This window comes from Notechis scutatus, chromosome 12 (assembly GCF_049901735.1).
Source record: "Notechis scutatus isolate UNSWTSFEM ecotype Mainland chromosome 12, rNotScu1.2, whole genome shotgun sequence".
Taxonomy (NCBI): domain Eukaryota; kingdom Metazoa; phylum Chordata; class Lepidosauria; order Squamata; family Elapidae; genus Notechis; species Notechis scutatus.
The window spans coordinates 11,536,220-11,562,687 of NC_142020.1; the positions used below are offsets into that span (position 1 = coordinate 11,536,220).

General features: G+C 43.2%; 2 protein-coding genes across 2 annotated transcripts in view; both read left to right on the plus strand.

Moving 5' to 3' along the window:
* Window positions 1-1,547: 1,547 nt before the first annotated feature.
* Window positions 1,548-13,843, plus strand: CLEC19A (C-type lectin domain containing 19A). The gene is made up of 6 exons (XM_026682505.2): window positions 1,548-1,629; window positions 2,195-2,426; window positions 6,573-6,738; window positions 7,589-7,682; window positions 10,198-10,330; window positions 12,539-13,843. Exons 2-6 carry the CDS (start codon window positions 2,318-2,320, stop codon window positions 12,616-12,618), a joined length of 582 nt encoding a protein of 193 aa, XP_026538290.2. The 5' UTR covers window positions 1,548-1,629; window positions 2,195-2,317; the 3' UTR covers window positions 12,619-13,843.
* Window positions 13,844-23,248: 9,405 nt separating this feature from the next.
* SMG1 (SMG1 nonsense mediated mRNA decay associated PI3K related kinase) overlaps window positions 23,249-26,468 on the plus strand; it is a 59,580-nt gene continuing 56,360 nt past the window's right edge. Inside the window, exon 1 of the mRNA XM_026682482.2 lies at window positions 23,249-23,637. Coding sequence (XP_026538267.1) covers window positions 23,522-23,637 — 116 coding nt within the window. The 5' untranslated portion in view covers window positions 23,249-23,521. The remainder of the gene's footprint in view (window positions 23,638-26,468) is intronic.

The following is a 26,468-nucleotide window of genomic DNA, read 5'->3' on the forward strand; positions in this document are numbered from 1 at the left end:
ATCCCTCAGCTCCAAGTGTGGCAACATTGAAGCCTCAAAATGGCTTTGGCCAGGCCAGCTTCAATACAGTTATTAAGTGAATTATATGGTCATTCAGTGAATCCAGCTTTCCCGTTGACTTCGCTTCACGGCAGCTGCCTGGGAAGGTCACAAATGGTGATTCCCCTGATGTCGGGATGCTGAAATCACCATAAATAGATTCCAATGCTGAGCACCCAAATTTTGATCCCCTGGCTATGCGCGTGCTGCATTGGTCATAATAGCAAAAGCACTTAGACTTATACACCCCCTTGATAGTGCTTTACAGTCCTCGTTTTATAGAGTCAGCCTGTTTGCCCTCAACAATCTGTGTCCTCATTTTACCATCCTTGGAAGGATGGAAGGGCTGAGTCAACCTGGAGCCGGTCAGGATCGAACTCCTGGCAGTGGGCAGAGTCAGTCTGAAATTCTGCATTCTAACCACTGTGCCACCACAGCTTGCTTGCTTCCTTTCCTTTCCTTTGCAAGCAATAGCAGACTTATATACTGCTTCATGCTGCTTTCCAGCCCTCTCTAAGTGGTTTACAGAGTCAGCCTCTTGCCTCCAACAATCTGGGTCCTCGTTTTACCCACCTCGGAAGGAGGGAAGGAAGAGTCAACCTTGAGCCTGGTGAGATTTGAACTGCAAAATTGCAGGCAGCCAGCAGTCAGCAGAAATAGCCTGCAGTACTGCGTTCTAACCACTGCACCACCGAGGCTCATAAGTCCAAGGACCAGTTGTAAACCACATTTTCCAAAGCCTTTTAACTTCGAATGGTCACTAAATAAATGGTTATCAGTCAAGGACTGCCTGTATTGTATCTTAATCCCCAGCAAGCTTTTGGTATAGAAGTGTAACTTATGGCTGCAAAGAATACAGTGGAGAGAACAGGTTAACTAAAAGTGAAACCAGAGAAATATCAGGAGACCATGTTACAGAAAGACATCTGTTGCTTTAGCACTGTCATTTGAAAAAGTTTAAATAAACACAGCTCCAAACTCATCATGATTTATCTGGAAAGATGTTTTGGGCTAATCGATTTAAATGTCCCTATTTATACGGGTAATAAGTTTGTTTGTCGTTACCCAAAGAAAATATGCTTTTGCACAATTTGGAGTCATTTCAACAGGTTTGGGCATAAAACATTGGTCCACAACTATAGGAAATGTGACCTTGTGAGGGATAATGTGAGTTATGGATGCTGGGTTTGTTCCTGGAGGAAGACAGAATGTCAGCTGAATAAAGAAATGAAATAAATATTCAATCCAATTGTTTTTTTCACATCCAGTTCTGTAAGTCGTTAACTTCGCATCTTCCAGTCTGCCCTTGTAAATGTCTGGTGGAGTTTTGTTTAAAAAAAAAAAAAGCCAGAGAATTTTGTGTACAGAGACAGACCCTGCTACCACCAAGAATGTTAAAGATTAAGTGTCAATTGAAACCAGAACTTTTCTTGTTGGGATTAATGGAAAGACAACTCGAAACAGTCACGGAAGACTATTTTTACATATGATGAGTGCTCAGAGGTTACACATCATGAATTTGTGATTTATGGGTTTGATGATTAGAAAAGGGAGTTTATGGAAGATGGAAGTTGTGATTTAACAGAGAAGGTAAAATGTGAAACGATTAGAAGATCTTCTTTATATATTTTTCTTTTTCTTTCTCTTTTCTCTCTCTTTTCTTTTTCTTTTTCCCTTTCTTCTTTTCTTTCTTCCTTCCTTCCTTCCTTCCTTCCTTCCTTCCTTCCTTCCTTCCTTCCTTCCTCTCTCTTTTCTTTCTCATCTCTTTTTCAATTCATTATTCTTTACTTTGGTTCCCCCCCCCATTTATATTGTTCTACCTTATTAAAATTGTATGTATGTATGTTTGCGTGTATGTATGTAACCATGTATGTATAAGCAAATCATAGGATAGCTCCTTGGGTGAGTTCTTTAGCTTAGCTCCAACATATTTGGAACAGTCTGACTGTGTTCATTAGGAGTTTGTGTGTGTGTGTGTGTGAGAGAGAGAGAGAGAGGGGGGGGGAGAGAGGGAGGGAGGGATATAGCATAGAATAACAGAGTTGGGAAGGAGGGAAGGAGGGAGAGAGAGGAAGAGGAGGGGAAACTATGAGTAATTTGATGGAGTGAGGATGTTGGGTGGTGCATCTTGTTAAGTAATTTTGCTCTTGCTGAGGGGGGAACAGGACTGTAGCTTCTCCAGGAGTTTCAGTGGCATTTGAAAACTCCCAGGGAGGTGAAGGAAGGGGCTGGACAGTTAGCCTTCTGCGGGTCTGGGGAGAGAGAGAGAGACAAAGAGATGCCCTCCAGGTCATCGATGATCTACGGGTGGAATTTCTGGGCAGCTTTGTCTGCCGCCTTCCTTGCAGCCCATACATTCCCGCACACCAATATTAAAATAAGCCAAGGTGAGTTGACATTTTTGATTCAACCAATTCGAATCAGGGCAACCCTAAATGCTTTGAGGGGGAAGTTAATGCAAGGTGACTATTTCAGCGGTTGGCTGCAAAACGGATCAAAGTATACATGGGTTACAGGGTGTTTTCTTTGCAATTGGTTTCCAGTTTTTACTTACAGGTTAACAAGTGACTTTGCTAATAGGTTTCCTCTGTCTTGAGAAATGTCTGCTTTAATAGAAATGTTGAATATGTTGAAATATCGCACCTCTCCTTAGTGTTAAAAGAGCATGGATTGATCAAATCCATTGTGGTAGCTTTCCTGCTGAGTTAAATTCTAGGGTTGCAAAGTAAATTGCAAAATAAATTAACCAAAGAGATAGGTATGTATAACAACGCGTTGTAGAAAAACTTAACCAACGGCAAAACGGATCAAGTTTGGGTGAATGCAGCGGACAGCTATTTAACCAACCCGGTTAAATGTATTTTGTTAAAAAAAAAAAATTCTGTGTGATTATTTTTCATATTTATTCTTGAGTAGTTTCTTGTATTTTTTTTTATGGCTTTGCTTGGGGAAGATTGCTTTGAAGCCTAAATAACAATTCTGGGACTTATTTCGAAGATTTTGGGTGCATTTAGAAGCTTGGGGTCAATCAATTCAAAGAGTTGATGTATCGAAGGGAAAAACATGTAGTAGACAAATTTGACATCTTCCAAACCGTGTCCAGATTTTGTACCCCTTTTTTCCTAGCAATGTAATCGTTTCTATAATTATGTGGTACATCTAATGTTGTCCACTTGAAGACCTGTGAACTTCTACTCCCAGAATTCTCCAGCCAGCATATGGAAGAGTAGAAGTCCACAAGTCTTAAAGTCACCAAGGTTGGATCTAATCCATAAAACAGTATCTCCAAGCATATTCCCACATACATTTTTTAAATCGCATTTCCTAATACTGGGTGGATGCAGGAGTCAGACTTGACTCAGATGATCTTTTGATTGCAATGATGAAAGTTCTGCATTAGAAGAATACAAACCTGTTGTTGGAAAACAGCGGAATTAAAGGAATGTGTGTGTGTGTATGTGTGTGTGTAGTTGAGCACCCACTGGAGTACCACCTTAGCTGAACCTGCTCCTGTCCAGCAAGACATAATGGTGCACAAATTGTGTGAACTCAGCCAACTGGAGTTGATTTAATGAACAATGAGTTATTCTGATGTGTGCATTCAGCCACTCAAGATGTTGGGGGTCAGGATTAGCAGACAGAGGGTGAGTCTGGATGCTGAACAGAAGGAAAAGACTGAAGCAGAGGCCATGAAGAAGAGATGAGATTTTAGGGCATGCCAGCTAGTGAATGTCTTAATTGATGTACTTGTTATTGGCAGACAGCAGAACTATTTTTTTTAATTATTTTTTTTCTAAGGTGGGCCGGAAAAAGGCACCCTTTCCCCAACCCTTACTATTTTAGCTGGTATGCAGCGACAGAATTTCTGTTGTTTGCACCGTGGTGGAGCAATTCGTGGACTTGACTTAACGAATTGTGTCTGGATGTCTGGCTTCATTTTATTCTTTCCAACCCAATGGAATGTTGGAAATGTGTTGTCTAAAGAAGCTCAGGGCCTATCAGGGTAACTCTCTGTAAACAGAAGAGAATTAGGCTAAATTTAGAGTGCGTAGCAAAGCCAAGGAGAGAAAGATGGAGCTTGAAATAGAGTTGGATCTGCTTGGGGTCTACACAGAAGAAAAATCCTGAATAATTTCCCAATACATCCCTGTGGAAGATTCCACTGCTGCTGATTCTTCCATTTTAAGCACCCGGCCTTTATGGTCCCTTCCCTTCTCTTTTTCCCTTCCCTCTGTCTCTTCCCTCCCTTCCCCTCCCCTTCCCTCTGTCTCTTCTCTCTCTGTCTCTTCTCTTCTTCTCTTCTCTTCCCTCTGCCTCTTCTCTTTTCCTCTCCTTCCCTTCCCTTCCCTTCCTCTCAACTTTTTCAGGGTCCACCAGCAAATTGGTCCAAGGGCAGATCCATCCTTTTTCATTATCCTCCCCTCTTGAGTTCAAAGCTTGATGGTTGCTTATCTAAAGACCATTGACGATTTAACCAGACAGGTGCTAATTAGAGACCGGCCCGCTTGCTTTTTTCACTTCTGGCACATCCAGCCCTGAAATTCCTGGCGAGTCACCTTTTGCACACCGGAGTTAATCGAATTAGCCTTACCTGCTGGGGTAACTGGGGCTTGAAAATCAGAAGGCCAACCCATTCAGATGACTCTCCTTTGCATTCCAGCTTGGAGTCTGAGGAGGTGCTTTTTGGAGAGGAATGCCAAGGGGATGGACGAGATAAGATGGCTTAGAAAACCCCTGATTAGGATTTGAACTCAGTGCTTTGGCTGCTTGAGATTTTTTTTTAAAAAATGGAAGCTATCCTAGCCTGACCAAATCCCATCTCAGCCCATTTAGGGTCCTCAGTGCTGCTCAGTAACACGGGGCTTTCCCAGCCTTGGAAGAGCCTGGAGAATTTAGAAATTCTGCTTTCCAAGTTGGTTTCAACCACTAAACTCTGTCCATCATGAAACAAATGAGCTTGGAAAATGGCTGGTGCATTTTATCTCGCAAGGGGCAACTTTATCTAATCGGTGGAGTGGGGAATTTTTAACTTGGGTATCCTCCTGCAATCTCCTTTACGTGTCCTCTCTGTAATTGGTCGGATGTGTAGGCTCAACAGCTGGCCCTTGTCCTATCTGGCAACACGGGTTTGGGGTTTGAGAGAGAGAATGACTTCTTGACCTTTGCAGTCTCCACATTGATAGCAAGTGTATTTAGCACTTTCAACTACCTACCGTATACGTACATCACAATAGCACTTATATGCCGCTTCACAGTGCTTTGCAGCGGCTTACAGAGTCAGCCTATCGCCCCCAGCAATCTGGGTCCCCATTTTATCGACCTCAGAAGGACGGAAGGCTGAGTCAACCATGAGCCGGTCAGGATCGAATTCTTGGCAGTGGGCAGAATTAGGTTGTAATGCTGCACTTTAACCACTGCGCCACCACATATAGGTACATAAAACTCGCAGGAAAAATAGTACATGTAAGCTACTGCTAATTACGGCATCATTATGAACTTTAAAAGAGAGTGAGGAAGAGGGGGAAGGCTTGGAAAACTATCATAAAACAAACCCCCTCCTCCAGATTTTGATCAAATTGTTCAAAATACCTTTTTGTTTTTTTTTGCTTTTCTATTTTGGTCTCTCATAACGCCGGATCGCAACAGTCCATCGTGATAAATCCATTAAAGCCATTCTAAATGATAATTCATCAGGGCATAGAAGAATTATTGTGGCCCTTGGCTACATAAGAAAAGTCTAAAATCCCTGTGTTTTGTGTGTGTGCGTGTTTACGTGTTTGTGTACATAGGTAATATACACATACTATCATCTATATACAGTGGTACCTCGGTACTCTGTTCATTAGTTCAAAATGAAAATATTCTGCCAATGCAGCTTTGCAATCAAAATAGAATCAGCTCACCAGGTTGTGATTTCTGTCCGCTTCGCTCTGCGAAGCTGACAAGAGGTAGGATGAGCCCAAGCAGGGGGTGGGATTCTAACGGTTTGGACCAGTTCTATAGAACCGGTTGTTACGATTCTGCACAGTTCGGAGAACCGGCAATTCGCACCACTGGCCTGAGAGCAGAGCTGAACCTTCCTTAGGACTGAAGCTTCTATTTTTCAGGGCAGACTCAGGCAGCAGATTGCAGAAAGGTAGATCTGCGAGTGACTCTGTGATTCTGCAAGCGACTCAATCTGCCTGCCTGCTTTGCCTCCTTTGGGGTAAAAGTTGCTCTTTCTTTAAATAAAAAAAATTCAATATTGACATAAATATTTACAATATTTACATACAAGCCATGCCCTGCCAGTCACATGACCACCAAGTCACGCCCAGTCAGCAAGCCACGCCTACCCAGTCACATGACCACCGAGCCACACCCACAAATTAGGGCACGCCCACAGAATTTGAGTCGCACCCCTGAGCCCAAGCCATATTGGCATCTCCCAGGATCGATGGACAAGTTGCTCAAAGAAATCTAAAAACCTCAGGCAGGTGAAAGAACGATAACAAAGACGTGCCTTGAAAAACTCTTCCATCTTTTGTCCCAAGCGTTGCCAGAGTCCATCCTGTCTTATTCCTGCCCTCTCTTCTGGACCGAATATGAAGGCCACTGTTACCGATATTTCCCGGTTAATAAAACTTGGGCGGAGGCCGACCTGTATTGCGCAGAGTTTTCTATCGGATTGAAATCGGCCAAATTAGCATCTATTCACAGGTAAGAACCATCGAGTGGGCCTCTTACTATCTGCGTTTCCTGCTCACCGTTTGTAAGGCGGATTACAGGTAGTCCTCAACTTATTTGTGGCTAGACCTTACAGAATGACAGTATCTCCACTAAATTCACTTTTTGATGTCTATATATGGAGCAGCATCTTTAGGTATCCTTATGATCGTTAAGGACTAGAAGACTGAACCGGTTAAATGAATAACGTTTTTGACTTATTGGTGAACTAGCTGGATACCCATGCTTCGCTACGAAACTATGTGATTGGACTTAGTTTTGGGGGAGGAAAATAAGGGGGGGGGAATTCTATCTCTGCCTACCAGCCTCCATCAGTATTCATCTGGCTAGCGTCCTGTCAGTGTGTGAGAGAGTTGAGGGCTGTTTGGAAACTGAAACAGTATTTGCCGTGTGAGCAAGGAGACAGCAAGGAGCCAAGGCGTGGCTTGGCTCAACTGTTCTGTACTAAAGCTGCTTGGTGCTGTGAAACTAAAACTGAAACTGAAACTGAAACTCCTCTGCTTGTGTTTTACATTTGGAAGAGATTTCTTTTCAGGTGGGGAGGGGGAGTAGAACTCCTTAGCATCAGAGCGTGTTAATAATGATATAGGAAATACTAATGCTCTGATGGTCATTTTGAAAAATCCTTTCTTGGTGAGCACCTAGAAGCCAAGAGGAACAGATGTGCCAAATTTCAAGTTTGTAGGCTTTACAGTTCTGGAGATTTTGTGATGATGCATGAGTGGCATTTTGCTTTTATATAGAGAGATTTGCAGTTTAATGCTACTGATCCATCCAATTTATCAACTATAATGCACTTTCCTGTAATGTGTCTATTTGGCAGCTGGGAAGAAAATGTGTTTGTCTACGACCTTGTAAACAGCAGGGTGCCTGGGATACCCACAGATATCTGGATGGGGTTGAATGATCTTAGACAGGTAAGAAATCTCCATTTTTTGGTGGGGTCCTCGATGCTCTCTTAGCTTGGTAGTTTTCTTACAGAAATGTTTCATGACCGAACTAGGCAATGTCATCCGTGTTAGAAGGGAGCAGGGTTTGCTCTCTGTTTATATACAATGACCCATTATATACTAGCGGCTTTCCCTGGCCATGTTAGTGCAGCGTTTCTCAACTCTGGAAACTTTTAAAATGTGTGGACTTCAACTCCCAGAATTCCCCAGCCAGCATGGGGAATTCTGGGAGTTGAAGTCCACACATCTTCTAGCTCGCAAAGCAGAGGGACATTGTCCCGGCGAGTCAAAATAGTTAGCTTGAGGGTTTGCAACCTCCTCTTGCATTAATGTCTGAAGACTGTGATTAAATACAGAGTCCAGACATAATATCGCAGCAGGGACTGAAATCTAATTTGTATGTCTGTAATTTCCTCCTACGCTGAATCTGGAAACGATGGTTCAGTGGCAAGCTGGAGATAACCATCCACAAAACAAACCTCCCTCCATCTCTTTGAGGTGTTATCCACGGCTGTTTTCAGAGGAGCCACCGTTTTAGATGCTGGGCATCCAAGCACCGTCTTCCAGCATAGATTGGGACCCCACCCTAAAACCTTTTTGTATTCAAACCGATTTATAAGGGCAGGGGTGGGATTCAAAATTTCTTACTACCGGTTCTGTGGGTGTGGCTTGGTGGGCGTGGCAGGGGAAGGATACTGCAAAATCCCCATTTCCTCCCCACCCCACTAACCTGCTTTCCAGCTCCGTTCTCCTGTGCAGGGCAACCAAAGAAGACCCAGCCGATCAGTTGGGACTCGGGAGGCGGAGAATAGATGGGGGCGGGGCCAGCCAGAGGTGGGATTGGCCGGTTCTCCGAACTACTCAACATTTCCACTACTGGTTCTCCAGAACGGGTCAGAACCGGCTGAATTCACCACCTCTTGGTCCTGGGTGCTCTCTGAGCTTGGTTGTTTTTTCTCGCAGGCATCTCATTACCCAAATGAACTGATGTTGCTACCTGGTTGCGTCACGAAACGTCTGCAAGAAAGCAACCCTGCTCAGAGTGCAGCGAGTTCCTCTCATTTCACCCCTGAGCTACAAATATTCTCCCTTATTGAAACCAATTTATTTTGGCTCTTGTCTCTCATTCAGAGAATGTTGTTTCACAGCTTGTGAGGATGGGGCGGAGGGGGCATTTGCATTCATTTTTGTGTTTTTCCCTCTAAATCCGTGTTTCTCCACCTTGGCAGCTTGAAGAAGTGTGGGCTTTAATTCCCAGAATTTCCCAGCCAGCCATTTAAAGTTAGCAAGATTGAGAAACGCTGCTCTAAAGTGTCAGGAATACAACGGCCTCGCTTTTCCCTTTGGAGGAGTTGCATAGAGCCCTCAGGCCATCAGTTGCCCCTCTCTGCCCCAAGATTAGATTAGATTACATTAGAATATTAGAATAGAATAGGATAGAATAGAATAGAATAGAATAGAATAGAATAGAATAGAATAGAAAATATGGAGTGGAATAGAATGGAATAGAATAGAACAGAAAATATGGAGTGGAATAGAATGGAATGGAAAAGAATAGAATATGGAATAGAATGGAATGGAATGGAATGGAATAGAATAGAATAGAATAGAATAGAATAGAATAGAATAGAATAGAATAGAATAGAATAGAATAGAATAGAATAGAATAGAAAATATGGAGTGGAATAGAATGGAATAGAATAGAATAGAATAGAATAGAACAGAAAATATGGAGTGGAATAGAATGGAATGGAAAAGAATAGAATATGGAATAGAATGGAATAGAATAGAATAGAATAGAATAGAATAGAATAGAATAGAATAGAATAGAATAGAAAATATGGAGTGGAATAGAATGAATAGAATAGAATAGAATAGAATAGAATAGAATAGAATAGAAAATATGGAGTGGAATAGAATAGAATAGAATAGAATAGAATAGAATAGAATAGAATAGAATAGAACAGAAAATATGGGGTGGAATAGAATGGAATGGAAAAGAATAGAATATGGAATATGGAATAGAATAGAATATGGAATAGAATAGAATAGAATAGAATAGAATAGAATAGAATAGAATAGAATAGACTTCTTTATTGGCCAAGTGAGATTGGACGCACAAGGAATTTGTCCTCGGTGCATAAGCTCTCACTGTACATAAAAGCTATAAATGATAAATCATGATAATCATCATAAAAAACATTCACCAAGAATCCTAAGATACAACACTTAGTGATAGTCATGGGATACTAAATAAGCAATCAAAACCATACCAGGAAACTAAACAAAACTATATAAATCATAAAGATACAAGCAACAAGGTTACAGTCGTAAGTAGAAAAGGAGAAATGGGAAGGATGAGAAGAATACAGAAGAAGGATACAGTCGACAGTGTTGTGGGAATTAGTCGTTTAGCAGAGTGATAACATGCGGGGGGAAAAAACTGTCCCTTTTATCTTGATGACGATGGTTTCTTTGGCAGGAGAGCAACTTCGAATGGACAGATGGCTCTCCCTATGACTACAACTACTGGGATGGGAATCAACCGGATGATGGGATCCACACTATACCGGAGGACGAAGACTGCATCCAGATCTGGTACAGATACAGCAGTGGTAGGTGGCATGTGCCTCTCCAAGGTGCCTTCTTCCCTAACTCAAACCCCTCGGCCATCATCAGCAACACCTGGGCAGGAAGAAGCCAGGAGTGGGAGCAAGGACAGTCCAGAGCTGTGGTCTTCAAGCTTTAGAAAGAGGACAGAGAATGTGATGACCTCGGGGCATGGCACAATGGCAACGCAGTCACATAAGTAAGAAGTTCCTCCAATTTTGCTCCCAATGTCCAGGTTACCTTCAGCTGGAGAAAAAACTCTCCCAAGAACAGTCTTTAAGGGGAGGAAATTCCGTCTGAAAACAAAGTACAAACAAACTGTAAATAAAAATCCACACAAACCACGCTGCAGTAATTTACTGGAGAGGGCAGGAGAAGGAATTGCAGATTTGAAAGCCCAGAAAAACCCATACGCAGTTGGGATGACGGCAGGAACCCAGATAAGCCTCAACAATACCAGATAATTCACGATTTGCTCTCAACAATTGGCTGTGCGCAGCTTCCTGTTTAAAACACTGTGTTCCCAGCTGCAGCTAATCAAGGGAATCAGGGCCCTTTCCTCCCCTGTAAGTCACGCAACCCACGTTGCTCTCTTCTCTGTTCCTCCCTGTGTGCCCTAGGATGAAGAGGGGGTGGGCCTGGGTCTTCCTCCGAATTCCCTCTGCCTTTCTCTACCTCTCCCCTGTTCTGCCCAGCTGGCCTTTGCCCTTCCCCAGTTCCCTCCACAGCCAAAGGAGTCACACTCCCACTCCCTGTCAGCTGTTTGGCCTCCCCCTCCGAAACAGATTCCGACAAGGGCATGACAGAGAAGAAAGGAAGTGGGAACGATCTACTTCTGTATTCCTCAACCTGGGCAAATTTCAGCTGGATGGACTTCAGTTCCCTAGCCAAAATGGGCATTGTGGACAATCCTGGGAGCAGAAGCTCACACATCTGGAAGGTGTCCAGCTTGGAAAAGGTTAGGCAACACGCTTGTTTTCCACTCCCTCAAAGGGTCATTCTTGCCAGCATCAGCACGTCAAATATCTAGGCAATGAGAGACCCTTTCCCCGTTCACATTCCCCAAGTTGTGAGTGTTCCATCATTGGAGGTTTTTAGCAAGAGATGCGGATAACCATTTGTCTGAAACAGAATAGGATCTAAGGGGTTGGACTAGAAGACCTTCAAGGTCCCTCACAACTCTGTTATTCTACTAAGTGGGCTTGAGAAAGTTACAGAAGTACATTTATCACCAATGAGAAGTAGAAAGCTGCATGTATAGGAACTTCTCCATCGAATAATATCCAAGCATCTTTAGGTATGTTAGGGCGGCGCAGTGGCTCAGTGGTTAAAGATGCTGGGTTTGTTGGCTGGAAAGCCGGCAGCCCATGTTCGAGACCCGAGCGGCACACAACAGGGTGAGCTGCCTTCCTCGCTGCAGTTCCTGCCAACTTAGCAGTTCAAAAGCGTGCAAACGCGAGTAGATAAATAGGTACCATTTTGGTGGGAAGATAGAGGCGCCCCGTGATGTCACATGACCACGGAAATGTCTTTGGACAGCACTGGCTCAAGGGCCTTGAAACGGAGATGAGTGTTGTTCCCTATAGCCAGCAAGGACCCCTAACCCTTTAGCCTTCGTTATGTTAATCCTAAAACCTGGACTTTGAATCCTGGGTTGTATTCTCTACCTTCCACCTGCCTGAGTCAACAGACACATGATTTTTTTTTTTTTACTCCTGGCCTTGAAAAGGTCCACCATCTGTCCCTTGTTTACAAACCAGCTTTCTCTGGCATGAAAATCAGAGGCTTCTGTCTTGACACAACCACAGTGTGCAAATAGGCTGCTGCAGGCTGGTGGAGGTTTAAGCTGAGTTTTTTACCTTTTTTTTTCACTTCACGTTTATTCTTTTTTCTTTAAAAATATAATAGGTGAGCTCGATATACAAAAAAAAAAAAAACATAGAAAAAGAAAACACCTTGAAAAGAAGGTGAAAAACCTAGAAAAAGAAGAAACCCTTGAAAAAAAAAAAAGAAAGAAACCAACATGTATTTTTGCAAACCTGCAGAGATCAATCAATGGAAGCCATCCTTCACTGTGATCACCCATAATGGATAGATGATCCATGAATGGACGATCTATTAATCAATACAAAACTGTTGGAGCCCTGTGTTGGTAGAAGCCTGTCTGATTCTCCCCTCCTACTTTTTCTTTCTTTTTTTGTGTCTTTTTACAGCGCTACGATCTTGGAACGACAATAGCTGCAATCGAGAATTTCCATTTGTGTGTAAGATCCCGTCTTTGGCAGCTGATTAACCGGCTTCCCTGCCCTGGAGAAATGAAACATCTGACTTCAGAAAGATCAGCAGGAGAGAGAAGAGTGTTTGTTTTTGGTATTGTTGTGTTGTGCTGTTTGGCCCTTCTCCTAGGCATCTTTTACCAAATGCTGCACTGACTCATTGTCTTCCCACCGAGAAATCTTTCTTGGATCGGTGCTAAAAATATCAGAGCAGGAAGATTGACGTTGTGTTAGTCTATGGTAGCCCTGAATCAGGAAGAATCCAATACTTCTTCTGACTTAACCCAGTTTATTAAAATGCACCAGCTTTTCTAAGTCCCTGTCTTTGGTGAGCTTAGGGTCTTATTAAAAAGCTTCTGTGAGCTTATGCCTTTTTAATAAAGGGAGTTAAGTGGCAGAGATGTGACTAGATGAAAGATAGCAGGAGCAAAGAAATTTTGGCTTCTGGGTCAAACTGGAGGTGGGTGGGAGGCCAGATATAATTCCTCTGATTGGAAAAATGACGCGAAAAATTATCTTTCCTTTTTTTTATATTGACAAGCTCAGCTTTAGGCTGATGCAGGAATGGTATTAAAAGTTTGCCTTCCAAAAATATCCCTTCAAAGTTGGTCTGGGCCAACTTAGACTAGACTAGACTAGACTAGAATAACAGAATTGGAAGGGACCTTGGAGGTCTTCTAGTCCAACCCCCCACCTCAGGCAGGAAACCCTATGGCATTTCAGACAAATGGTCATCCAATCTCTTCTTCAAAAATTCCAGTGTTGGAGCATCCACAACTTCTGGAGGCAAGCAGTTCCACTGATTAATAGTTCTGTCAGGAATTTTTTCCTTAATTCCAGATTGCTTCTCTCCTTCATTTGTTTCTACTCATTGTTTCCTGTCCTGCCTTCAGGTGCTTTGGAGAATAGCTTGACTCCCTCTTCTTTGTGGCAACCCCTGAGATATCGGAACACTGCTATCATGTCACCCTTAGTCTTTCTTTTCATCCAACTAAACATACCCAATTCCTGCCAACGTTCTTCATGTTTTAGCCACCAGTCCCCTAAACGTGAAAGGTGTTGCTAATATTCTCATTTTCACAAAGACAGAAATACGTTAGAAATTGTTGAAAATATTCGTAGCTCGGGTTATAGGTTTTGGCAGGGGTCTGTTTTCCGAGCTGGCTGTTTACCTCCTGAATGTTTTGTTAGCCTGACACTCTACCCAATGGACCCATCAACAAAGAAACTGACTTTCAACCAGCATATGATGGTCATTCTTTTCGTGCCATTGAAACTTCGAACAATCAGGCAATGAATGTTGTAAGCCATGAACTATTTGTAATACAGAAAAGTTGACAGCTTCAGAAACTGGGGATCAAAAGTGTTTAATCTGGGGTTTTTTCTCCTTCCTTTCTTGAGCATTGCAGTTCCAGAAAGCAGAACTGATTTAGGATGTCTATCTCGCAAGGAGGCATTTCATTTTTCTTCTTTGATTTTCTCTTTCTCTTCTTCCTCCTTGACTTTCTCTTCTCCTTCCACTTTTCTTTCTTTCTTTCTTTCTTTCTTTCTTTCTTTCTTTCTTTCTTTCTTTCTTTCTTTCTTTCTTTCTTTCTTTCTTTCTTTCTTTCTTTCTTTCTTTCCTTCTTCCTTCCTTCCTTCCTTCCTTCCTTCCTTCCTTCCTTCCTTCCTTCCTTCCTTCCTTCCTTCCTTCCTTCCTTCCTTCCTCACCCTTTGTCTGACCTTCCCTTTCATCCCCTCCTTTTCTGCCCCCACCCAACGGGCTGCTAGATCTGCATGGGAGCTGATCCCCTGCAGACAGAGCTTCCCAAAGTAGACTGTCATTTGAGATTAGGCGGGGATCACAGGGTCCACCAGAAAGAATTTCGAAGGCTTTGCTTCGTCCTTCCCTGTGTAATGTTAAGAGAGCTACCCACCCCCTGGAAAAAATGAATATTCAGGCTCCTATTCAGGCCTTAATCTCTGATCTAGCTAGGTTTGGTTCAGCCAAAGAAGCTGCCGTGATATTTTTTTTTTTAAAGCATTTTCAATGCAGCTATTTTTATCAAATGACAGGTAGCAAGCCCTGTTTTAAGAGGCATTTTTCTGCCTCTCTTGGAAGGGACATCTGTGTGTTGTCAGCAAGCAAAGGAAATGTGTCCTTCTAGAAATCTTGTGGGTTTACCAGATTAGTCATTTAGTTAAAATTCATATGATTGACTTAAGATTTTTTCAACGGAGTAATAATCGCCCTGAAATTGGAATAACATGAGTACTGTTTACATCCTTCGAGCCTTGCAGGGTGGTTGGATTTACACCAGAGACATCCAACCTTGACAACTTTTAAGACTTATGGACTTCAACTCCCAGGATTCCTTAGCCAGTCATGTTGAAGTCCACAGGTCTTCAAGTGGCCAAGGTTGGACACCCCTGGTTTACACATTCCCTGGCCCAATGTGCCTTATTTTGGCTTATATGCAGTTTCAATAGGGTCTTATGATTATTCACCATGGCCAACTCACCATGGCCAATTTGCCACAGTCAACTGGCTGCAGGACAAGTCGCTGCAGGACAAAAGAATTACACCAATATTAAAGAAATAGTGGAATGTGATCCTTAAAGAAACACCGTTGTTAAGCGAATCATTGCAGGTGTTCAGTCCATCACACGGTTGTTAAGTGAGTCTGGCTTCCCCATTGACTTTGCTTGCCAGAAGGTCGCAAAAAGGGGATCACGGGACATCCCCCCAGGGACACTGCAACTGTCGTAAGTATGAGTCAGTTGCCAAGCGTCTGAATTTTGATCATGTGACCAGGAGGATGCTACAATGGTCATAAGGGTGAAAAATGATCATCAGCCACTTTTTTCATTGCCTTTGTAATGTCAAACGGTCATTAAATGAACTGTTTGTTGTAAGTCGAAGACTACCTATTATTGGGTTACTCATTAGTTACTTAGGGTAGTTTATAATTAACCAGCGTCAGAGATGAAAGGTAATAAAACAATAGCATTTTAGACTTTTAATTTCAGATGCTCGCAGTGGCACAACAGATCTCACCCAAGTGGTTTTATTCTGTATATTACGGAGAATGAGATATCCAATTGTATACAGTGCAACATTACTGATCAGGTTAACCTGACCGGATTATTGTTCAGCCTTGACATTTCCTAATGTAAACTGGCAAACAAAGGACAGCTCCAGTTAATTTCTCCTTTATTTGTTTCCTTCTACCTGGTCTTTACTTCTTTGGGTTAAAGCTGCATTTTCAAGGTTTCCAATTATAAGGCCAGCATGCTCTGGAAATGGATATCAAGAAATCTCTAAATATAACTTAGCATGGGTGGTTCCTGTGATTTAAATCTCACCTGAGACCTGACATACATAAATTTGAACACACACACACACACACACACACACACACAAACCAACTCCCTTCCTGGATTAGAGGAAGAGAACCTGTCCAGATGGGAATTGGTTTTTTTCTTCCCTAACCTCATTTTTTAATAATTAAACTATTCATTGAAATTAAACTGACAACTCTTAGAAATTCTCTTCCCCTTCTCCATTTAATCCTGACTTATAATAATACAGTTAATTCATCTCTATTTCTATGACTCTTAATTCCATCTGAGTTCCAATATGTCCAAGGGGGTTTTCAAAATCTAATTTAGTTTTTGAAATACCTGGCCCTGTTCAAACAATGGAAAACTTATCTATCTATCTATCATCTATCTATCTATCTATCTATCTATCTATCTATCTATCTATCTATCTATCTATCTATCTCTATCATCTCTAGCTGTTATCTGTGAATTAAATACTTTCTATCATCTTTTTCTAGCCATTATCAATTCTATGTCTACCTACCTACCTACTTACCTATCATCTAATCTCTTTTTCTAGCTATTATATTTGTGCTTTTATCATAGCGACGTTTCAGCAGAATCTCATCTGCCATCCTCAGGCTCGTGTATTGGGTTCTTTTTAATCTTGTGTGTCAGGCTTAGCAGCTACACACACACACTTAGCTGCTAAGCTTGACACACAAGATTAAAAAGAACCCAATACACAAGCCTGAGGATGGCAGATGAGATTCTGCCGAAACGTCGCTATAATAAAAGCACAAATATTAAGATGCGTCCGATGCAGAGATGGGGCCAGGAGCATCTGGGAGTTATGTGCTGATTCCGGAGCCTCCAGAATCTGGCAGCAGCAAGGCAGAGGAACAAGGGGAGCCTGTTCCCAGTGTGCGTGTGCACAGAACTGCCAGAAGGCGAGAACAACTGAAACAGAAGGGGTGATTCGGGAGTAAGGCTTGGAGGTGATTGTCCCTCCCATAAGGGATAAAAGTTAGGCCAAGATGACGAAAGCTTTGCAGGAAGCAAAGCAGTTCAATAGATTCTGAGCCCTCCTTGAGGTTCTGTGTACTTTGGTTAGTTTTTTTTATTGTACTTCGGTTGGTTTCTTTGATAGTTAATTGGATACTTCTGTTTTTGGCAGCATTCCACAGAACTGAAAGGCAGGTGTTTATGTTGGGGGACTATTTAAGATTAGCTCCGGCTGGGAATGAAAACAATTCCCAGCCTTGCAATAAAATAGGATTTGTTTTTAACACAAGTTCGTGAATAATTACAATTTACAAAGCCTGGGTCAGAACAAGTTGGCCATGTTCTGAGCAGCTGTCCATCTGCCTCTCCCACAGAGATCTGGGGGGTGATCTGGGGGATCTGGGGGGTGATTTTTTAAAAATGATTCCTCTGCTGCCCCCCTGGCTTGGTCCAGCCCATGGATGACCTCAGCCTTTCTTTATTTGGCTTTTCCCTCTCACCAAATCTGCTCCCATTCAGTTGTGTTTTCAGAAAAGAAGTCTCGCTGATGGACTGACCTTTTCCATTAATTCCTTCCAACCTTCTGCTGGTGGGTTGGAAATCATAGAAAAGAACAATGCTTGCCAAACTTTCTGGAAACCTTGGGGAGCGTTTCGAAGCCTTTGTTTTCAGAAAGCATTAAACAGTTTGCATCCGCTTGACCGGTTTGTTCAAGCTGATATTTCCTAAGGAGACAAAAACGTACATAATTGCTTTTGCAGCCTCTAGCTGGCACTTTGCTCTTGGCTAAAGTCCTGGAGCCTTTGAAGTCAAGTGATCCAGGGTTTCGTTCCAGGGCAAGTCAGCAATCGAAGTCCGCAAATGAAGGTTGTGAACTTAGGACTCAGGAAGGAAGCCTTGTTTGATAAAAAAGTCACATCCCAGTAATAATCCAGGCAGGTGGGCATTGAAAGCTTGGAGCTCCACATATTAAGCCATGATTTTTTTTTTTAAATCCACAACATGCTAAATTACAGATTAAGACAAAAAAATCTGGATGGTGGATGTGGCAGCAGAAGAGAAGAGAAAAAGAACTGGAGAAGGATCACATTATACAAAGACCTACAAGTAGAAGGAGAACAACTGTGGCAAAAGCAAGGATAGTACCAATAGTAATAGGTGCCTTGGGTGCAATCCCCAAACATCTGGAATACCATTTCAAGACCATCGCAAAATCCCCATCAGTCAATTGCAAAAGGCAGCTTTACTTACATCCTGCAATGATATATGTAGCACCATTGAAGAACAACATCTGTCTATTTCAGGTCATTGGGAAGGTCTCCATAGGTGGGCAAAAATGCCAAATCCAGTCTGAACATCTGGCCGATTGTGTGACCAAAGATAACAACTTATTAAACATTTAGAACAATTAATCAGTGGAACAACTTCAGAAGTTGTGAATGCTCCAACACTGGAAGTTTTAAAGAAGAGATTGGATAACCAGGGGTGGGATTCTACCAGTTGGCACCTATTCGCTAGAACCGGGTTGTTAACATTCTAAGCAGTTCGGAGAACCGGTTGTTAGAAGAAATTACTGGTCTAATCCTGTAAGGAAAGCAGGAAGGAAACATTCTGGTGTTGCTTACAGAACTGCCTCTCTGTTAACCATTATTACATTCTTGGCAGGACTAGACTTCCTGACTCAGGAACATCTCTGGAGTTTTTTCCCCCTCCTTTGCTGATACTTTGCTTGTGTGGAGGGACCATTCAAAGTTACAATGGCACTGAAAAAAGTGACTTATGACCATTTTTCACACTTACGACTGTTGCAGCATCCCCACAGTCATGAGAGGCCAGGTGAGCAGATATGTGCCTCGATGTGAGTGATATTGAGTTGGCCACGCCCAGCCAATAACATGATCAAGTTACGTCCACCCAGTCACATGAGCACCAAGGCACACCCACCACCAAGGCACGCCCAGAGAACCGATTGTTAAAAAATTTGAATCCCACCCCTGTGGATAACCATTTGTCTCAAATGGTAACCAGCAGGTTGGATTACAAGACCTCAAAGGTCCCTTCCAACTCTGTTATTCTATTCTATTCTATTCTATTCTATTCTATTCTATTCTATTCTATTCTATTCTATTCTATTCTATTCTATTCTATTCTATTCTATTCTATTTCTATTCTAATCTGTGATCAATTTTCAACTACCCTGAGCATTAATAAATAAGTAATGGATATTTTATGGCTAATAAGGAATAAAAGATGGTTCAGGAGATTGTGGAAACTCTAGGCGAGACTCATGCCAAGATAGTAATGATCAACCCAGAGGTTTGGTTTTGTTGAGCCTGTTATGAAAGTCCTGCCATGGTGGCTTAGAAACCGTGATTTTACAGCTTACCATGTTGGAGGAATCCTGACAGTTGTGGTTTATGGTGTCAACCATAATTAAGGCATAAAAAACTTGTGAAAACCAGCTGACAACTGGTCAACCGCTTGGAAGCCAAATTATGACAACATAGCCTTGGACAATATTATTTAAGAATGATCTGTAACTGTTGTTCCTCAGATGGGTTGTTTATTCAGTCTGGAAGATTTATTGCTGTTTTGAAAATCCTTAATTAAGCTTGATTCATTAATCTTTTTTTAAAAAAATCAGACAATTCACCAACGAGGGAGAAGGAATGTAGCAATAATCACACTCTTGATGTTAAGCAACAGGAAAGGAGATAAGTTGGCCAAGTTTCTAGTCTGTGGATGATTCCTTAATCCACGAAGAATGAGAACATCTGGGCTTCACTGGGAGGTCATGGCAATTAATATTAAGCTTTAGTGCATTTTCCTGGATTTATTCATCCCTTTTGAAGCCGAATGTACTCAAAAAGGTCCAGTCATTGTTTCAACATGAGACAAACCACATCTGGATAGAAAATCAAGTTGTGATGAGACCTAAGGGGACACAGCAGTTTCCTGGTTTCCAAACATCCAAGCTGTACACAAACAGAGAAGAAATAAAAGGTGCAACATCTGAGAGAAATTAATAGTTTTGCTCTTATGCGAACTGCCATTCTGGCTATGAAACCGGACAAAACAGTTCATCAGCTTTGCAATAATGCTGGTCAAAGAATCTGAGCGCTTTGCATAATGGGGATGTAAAACATCAGTCATCAGACATTCAAAATGTTATGAATTCTGACTGGCTGATTGAAAGAGTTTTGAGCTCAGGAAAAAAAAAATGCTCATCCTCCAGAATTTTGGCCCAAGCTCAGGGCCAAACTAGACATGCTGTTCCTCGGTGCTTTGTAGGTTCCACCATAAGAATGGTGGGGACACAGAACAAGGTCCTTAATGTTGATCCCAGGGTTTCATTTCCTTCCTTCCTTCGCCTCCTCTCTTCTGCTTTCTTTTCTTTCCCCTTCCTTCCTTCCCCTCTCTTCCTTTCCTTTCCTTTCCTTTCCTTTCCTTTCCTTTCCTTTCCTTTCCTTTCCTTTCCTTTCCTTTCCTTTCCTTTCCTTCTCTTCCCTTTCCCTCCCGTCATCTCCTTCTGGGCAGTATACAATAAAATTCTGAATACAATAAAATACTAAAAGCATAAGCACATCAAATTTAAAAGAGGCAACGAATGTTATAAATTGACTAAAAGGTGAGTGGAGGGGCTTTCACAGCTGTGCGCTTCTCTGGGCACCCAAATCAAGGCCGAAGAGCCATGATGTTTTTACACCTTTATGGAAAGCCAAGAGAGCGGGGGAAGGGGGGAGCTGCCTCAATTCATGGGGGGGGGGGGAGTGTTCCACAGGGCAGGGACCAGAAGCAGAGAAGTCTGTCTTCCTTGGACCCTCTCCAGTCGGGAGTTTTAATAATAGGTGGATGTTAAGTTTGCAAGAAATGCACAGGCCACATTGGGGTTTACGCAGTCCTGAATTTTTCCCATGCTTACATCTTTCTTTCTGCCAGCTTAGGATGCGTGCATCTGATTAAGAGGCTGCCGTCCCGTCTTCTGTGAAATTGACAGGAAGCTGGCTTAAGGCCGTTCCCTGTGAATGTCAGCACCCCAAAGAAGCTGCCAAACCTCCCTTGCGTTTTGTTTTGGAATCCTTACCCCCAAGAGCTATGTAAACAGATGATGCAGCTCACAAACTCAGTTCTCCACCTTTAGGCTGACCCAAGTTACTCCACACCTTCTATTTTTAGCATTATCTCTACTCTGGGAGTAGTTGCTTAGCAGCTCACCTTTTGAACTCCTAAATCAAGCCGGGGAGCAAAATAGTTTACACAGAGGTGTATAGGTAACCTGATATATGACTGCTTGGGGGGGTCACACATGGGGCATAGCATCCTCCTTTCCGTGTGACTGTGGGAGTCCACTGCAATTATATTATATATATATAATTTGTTTTCTTAAGTTTTCGCGGGTACTTACATGCATGGTATTCAGCTTTGTTCGGGTATTTTCCCACGTCATTATAGTTGTGTTTTTAAAGTTGTAGCAACGTTTCGGCAGAATCTCATCTGCCATCATCAGGCTTCTGTATTGTGTTCGTCTGTGAGTCAGACTTTTTATATATAAATATATATATATATACACATATAAATGATGCTGCACTTCAATGGTGAGGTGGCCTAGACATTGATATTTGAAGATAGATCTTTTTGACATTTATATTTTATTGGGTTCCACTAATCTAGTTAGAATATCAATTTATATTGCTAGTTCACGTATATGTCATATGCTAAATAAATAATTAAATAAATAAGCTGCTTTATTTAGGAAGCAGTTAGGAAGACAATAAGCTATCTTTTCAGAGGTGTTTTAGTTGCAACTTAAGGAAAAATGCCAAAGGGATGCAGTCTGAAAAACATGCAGCTATTTTAAATGGAAGCAATTGATCACAGGTCCAGCTGAAATCCTTGTCTACAGGATCTAGTTAGGCCCTTCCTTGTTGGCCTTGTGGGTATATTTAACACCCATTTATCTAAGAAAGGCTTGGATGCAAAACTGTACCACTGGGCTAGATAAATAATTGTGGTGAAATTCGTTGGGGTGATTATGATTTGCCTTGAACTAAACAGAATAGAGCAAAACAACAGCAGCGAAAGGATAAAGAAAGCAATTGTTTGTGCCATCAAGTTTATATTGAGATATTCCCTGTAAGGGTTTGTTAACCAATCTGGATTTCCAAATATTCCAATGGTGCCCCCATCACCATTGTAACCGAGTCCGTCCATCCATCCTTTTCTCTTCTTCTCTTTCCTTCCACCTTTTGCAGCATTATAAACTTCTAGGAGCTGAGTCTTTGCATAATGTACCCGAAACATGGCAATGTAGAAGCCCCTTTACGCTCCAAGTTTTAGCAAAAAGAAAAAAAAAATCATCTGCAAAAAAAATCAAATAAAACCAATCAAGACATCTGGTGGCAGGTGCAGGAACTACATTACAAAAAGTTAAATCGGTTAAAAGTATACAGCATTTTCTTCTGCTCCTTTCCCAGAGTGAAATCAATCAATCAATCGGTCTGTCTGTCTGTCTAAGCTTTGATGATGCTTTATTTAAACTTATATTTGCACATCGGTGATTGCACAGTCTCTGTAGGTTCCATACACTGAAATAAAATAAAACCCACACGAGGAGCGATATTTGGAGCTTGTGAGCCTCCACCTCAGCCTGACAAGGGAGATGAAGCCAATAAAGAAAGAATATTTGTAGCTCAAGTTTGAACTGTGGGATCCTCGGTGCTCCCTGAGCAGGCGTTTCATCACCCAGCTAGGTAACACCACCAGTGCCAGTGGGGGAGTGGGATTTGCAGAATGGAGGAGAACCGTGGGGGTCCTTGGTGCTTCCTGAGCTCGCTTATTTCCTTGCAGACGTTTTATCACCCAGCTAGATAACATCATCAGTTCTAATAAGAGAGTGGTGCAGAATAGAGGAAAACCGTGTGGTCCTTGGTGGTTTCCATGTTTCCTTGCAGACATTTCATCGCCCAGCTAGGTAACATCATCTGCGCTACTGACATGTCATACGTGCCGAGGCCTTCCTCGCAGGGTTGTCGTGCCGCTAGGGAAGTGAATTCCTCCCCCCCTTCCCACAAACGCTTGAGAGAAATCAGCCGACGTGGCCTTGTCGGTCCGCCCCGAGCGAGGCCTTGTGGAGACACCCAACCCCTCCCTCGAGTGACAGCCTCCGACCTAAGCGGCTCCTCCCTCCGGACCACAACTCCCGACGTGCTCCGCGGCGTTGGCGTCCCGTCTTCCCGGCGTGCTCCGCGGCAGCCCGTCTCTCTCTTTCCCCTGCCTCCACACCCCCCCCCCCCGCCGCGGCCCCTCGGTTTCCTTCCCGGCATGCCCCGCGCGCTGCCTCAGCCTGACTAGAATCGGGGACGAAGACGCCGCCGCCGCCGCCGTCGTAAGGAGGAGGAGGAGGAAGAGCAGCCGCAGCAGCCGCAGGCGGGGCCGTCCGTCGTCTTTCCGCCGCGCCTGAGGAGAATCCCGCCCTCTTCCCTTCCGCCCTTCGGGGGTCCCCCTCCGTGTGTGTGTGTGTGTGTGTGTGTGTGTGCTCGGCCGCCCCGCCCTCTCCCCGCGCCGCTTCTCTCCCCCCCCTCCCCGGCCGGCCATGCCGTCTCGGGCAAGGTAATGAGCCGCAGAGCCCCGGGGTCTCGGCTGAGCGGCGCTTCGTCCTCCGGCGGCGGCGGCGGCACCAGCAGCAGGCAACACTATCACCCGCGGAGCTGGAATGACTGGCAACCCAGGTGGGCCCACGGCGGGCCCGTCGCCCGCAGGCGCGGCCTACCCTCTGGCGGGAGGGGCCGGTGTGTGTGTGTGTGTGGGGGGAAATTAGCAGGCCTCAAGCCCCCGCTGGTCTACCTAGCTAGGCCCGGGGTCCCCCCCTCCTCGGCCTCGGGGAGCCCTGACAGCGCCGTTCCCGCCGCCGCCGCCGAGGAGGATGAGGAAGAAAAGGGAAGGCGGCGCCCGTTTCTACGGCCTTCCCCGCCACAGTTCCCCCGGTCGGGGTGGGTGGGGGTTTGGGCTCCAAGACCCCAGCCAAGCAGGGTTTCAATCAATTCCCGGGCTGCCTCTTCAATGGGGTCTCCATGAGGTAGCGGTGGGGGGGGGCTATCTTCCTCACAGGCCTACCGACCCCCTTTTCCCCCCTTGTGGGAGGGTCGTTGTTGGAGAGCCTCAGGAATTGGTGAGGGGTGGTGGGCTAAGCGGGGCTAGCTTTAAACCTGGTTAAAATGGTGCCTTCCTTGCAGGGTTGGGAGTGGGGCATGTATACAAAGCGGGGTGGGTGGGGGAAAGGTTAGGGGTTACAAGCAAAAGGTTTTTAAGGCTGGGTTTTAAAGTTTGGTGGCTTTATTGGCTTTATTTTGGAGGTGGGGGGGGGTTCAGTTTGACTGTGGAGGGTCCCCTGAAGCTCACTGCAGGTTTAATTCTCTTTTTGGAGGGGGGTGGGAAATGTTTACTGTCCTAAAAGTGCTTCTCCCCCCCTTCTTCTTCTTCAAAAGGCAAGTGGACTTTTTGGGGTTTCTCCCCCCCCCCTTGAAAAAGGTTTCGTTTCTTCTCATCCAAGAAGCTTCTTCAGTACTGGCCTGAATTGAAGAAGTTTCTTGGGTGAGAAGAAGCGAAACCTTTTCCAAGGGGGAAAAAAAAACTCCCCCAAAACTCCACTTGCCTTTTGGAGAAACAAAATAAGAAAAGAAAAGCTACCTTTGGGACAATTATGACCTGGGTGATTGAGACTCTCCATAGATTAGGGTTGGGATTCCTTCTTCTGGTGGCAGCTTTTCCTCCAAGGGATAGGTTTAAAAAAGAGTTGGATTTTCTCCTCTGTTTTGTTGGGTGTGGTGAGGGGAGATTGGGGGAGATGTTGTCCGGCCTTACAACCCCAGGGAAACTGGGCAGGCAGACAGGTTGTTTATGATTATGAGCTTTAGAAGTTACTTTCATTTTGTGATTATGTACCTGGGCAGGTATATTTCGAAAGTGTACGGGTAAAGTTGACAAATGGAGCTCATCAGGCCTGTGTGAGAGGGTGATTTCATAAGGTTTTTCTTTCACTCTTCCTCTTCTATACTTTTAATTAGGTCTTTTTGCAGACGGATTGGTTCTGCAAAGTTTTCTTTCCTTGTGTGGGTATACTGTACGCAGAATGAATTTATGCGTTCTTTGTGGTTCCTGTTTCCTGTTATCTAACGTACTGTGCTTCTTTTGGGATGGGTGAGAGAAATAGACCAGGAAAAACCATAAGGCTTTTTTTTTTTAACAAGACTGTTACAGGGAGAGGGAAAAGATTTAAAAGGTTGAGAAAGATCTGTGTTTTCCCATATTGATTCCAGTTCTAGGAAACTTCTAATGGAGCATAATGCTTGATGAAATGCAGCATCTTTCATATTTGTTTCTAAAAAGTAGTAAAATTTATATTGTTTTGCTGTAACAAACTATCAGCACTATCTCCCTGGAAATATTTCTAAATATGATATATTTAGATTCACAGAAAATATCAGTGGTAGTTCAGTTTTATTTTGCAGGATCTTTAATATGAATTGGGAATATTTTGTTTTTAATTGGGGGTGTTGATCAACTGGAATAATTTCACAGGACTTTCATATTGCAACTTTGTTGCCTAGTTGATAACTTGGTAATAGCTTCATGGGAAGGAGAAAGTAAGTGTGGCAGTGTTGGTTAGATGTTGAGGCACCTCTTTTTCTTTTTTTTGAAGATTCATACTTCTTAAAAAAAACACACTGCTGCAAACTTGTGATAACGTAGAAGTTGCATGCCCGTCTGGAACAATTTGTTATATTTGTCATTTGACATGGACATAGACAATTCAGATGTATAAAAACAAAAACCAATTTTGCTTTGAGGGAAAATATATATAACCCCACGAACAGCTTTCGTATTATTTTAAGATCCCAGTGATTGCTTTAGCTATGCTTGTAGACATAGCCTTGAGCTTTTTTAAAAAAACTATTATGTAAGAGCAGGTCCTTTTGTGATATCATGATCTACTTTTGAAAATTCCTTGATGTAGCCTGGTGACTTGCTTGTCCAGGAGACTCAAGGCCCACCTCTCCTTGGGTGCATGGAGATGGATGCATGGGTGGGTTCTGGGAGGGAGGGGAAATCTGAAGACTTGCCTTCTAAAGGTTTGTGTTTCTAAAATAAGATATGTTTAGTGTTGCTTTGGACGGGGGTTCAAGCTGTGGTTGGCTCAAGACCCCCATTGATAAGCTTGGTCTGATGTGTTAAGAACGGCATTTCAAAAGTGGGCCAGGACCCCAAATGAGCTTGATCTTGTGGGGTTTTCAGAGGGGGAAATGGGTGACTAAGGTGGCTTTGAAAAAGGATTGAAATGTTTTGGTTGGTCACATGTGGTCTGTGGGCTACATCTTTTCTGCAGTTGGGCTAGAGAATTATTGGGGCATCAAGCAAACAAAGTCAGGTTTTGGTAAACTTTTTTTTGGGTGGGAGATTCTGGTTGGTTTCACTCACTACAGAACCATAATATGATGTGCCTGATGTTTGGTTTAATGTGTTATGGCGAACCCAGCCATTGCAGATTCTAAAGCATTGTTAT

Coding starts and splice junctions, on each gene's coding strand:
- CLEC19A (XM_026682505.2), top strand. CDS start 2,318: ATGCCCTCCAGGTCATCGATGATCTACGGGTGGAATTTCTGGGCAGCT. Junction 2,427..6,572: donor CAATATTAAAATAAGCCAAG/GTGAGTTGACAT, acceptor TTTTGTCCCAAG/CGTTGCCAGAGTCCATCCTG. Junction 7,683..10,197: donor GGTTGAATGATCTTAGACAG/GTAAGAAATCTC, acceptor TTTCTTTGGCAG/GAGAGCAACTTCGAATGGAC.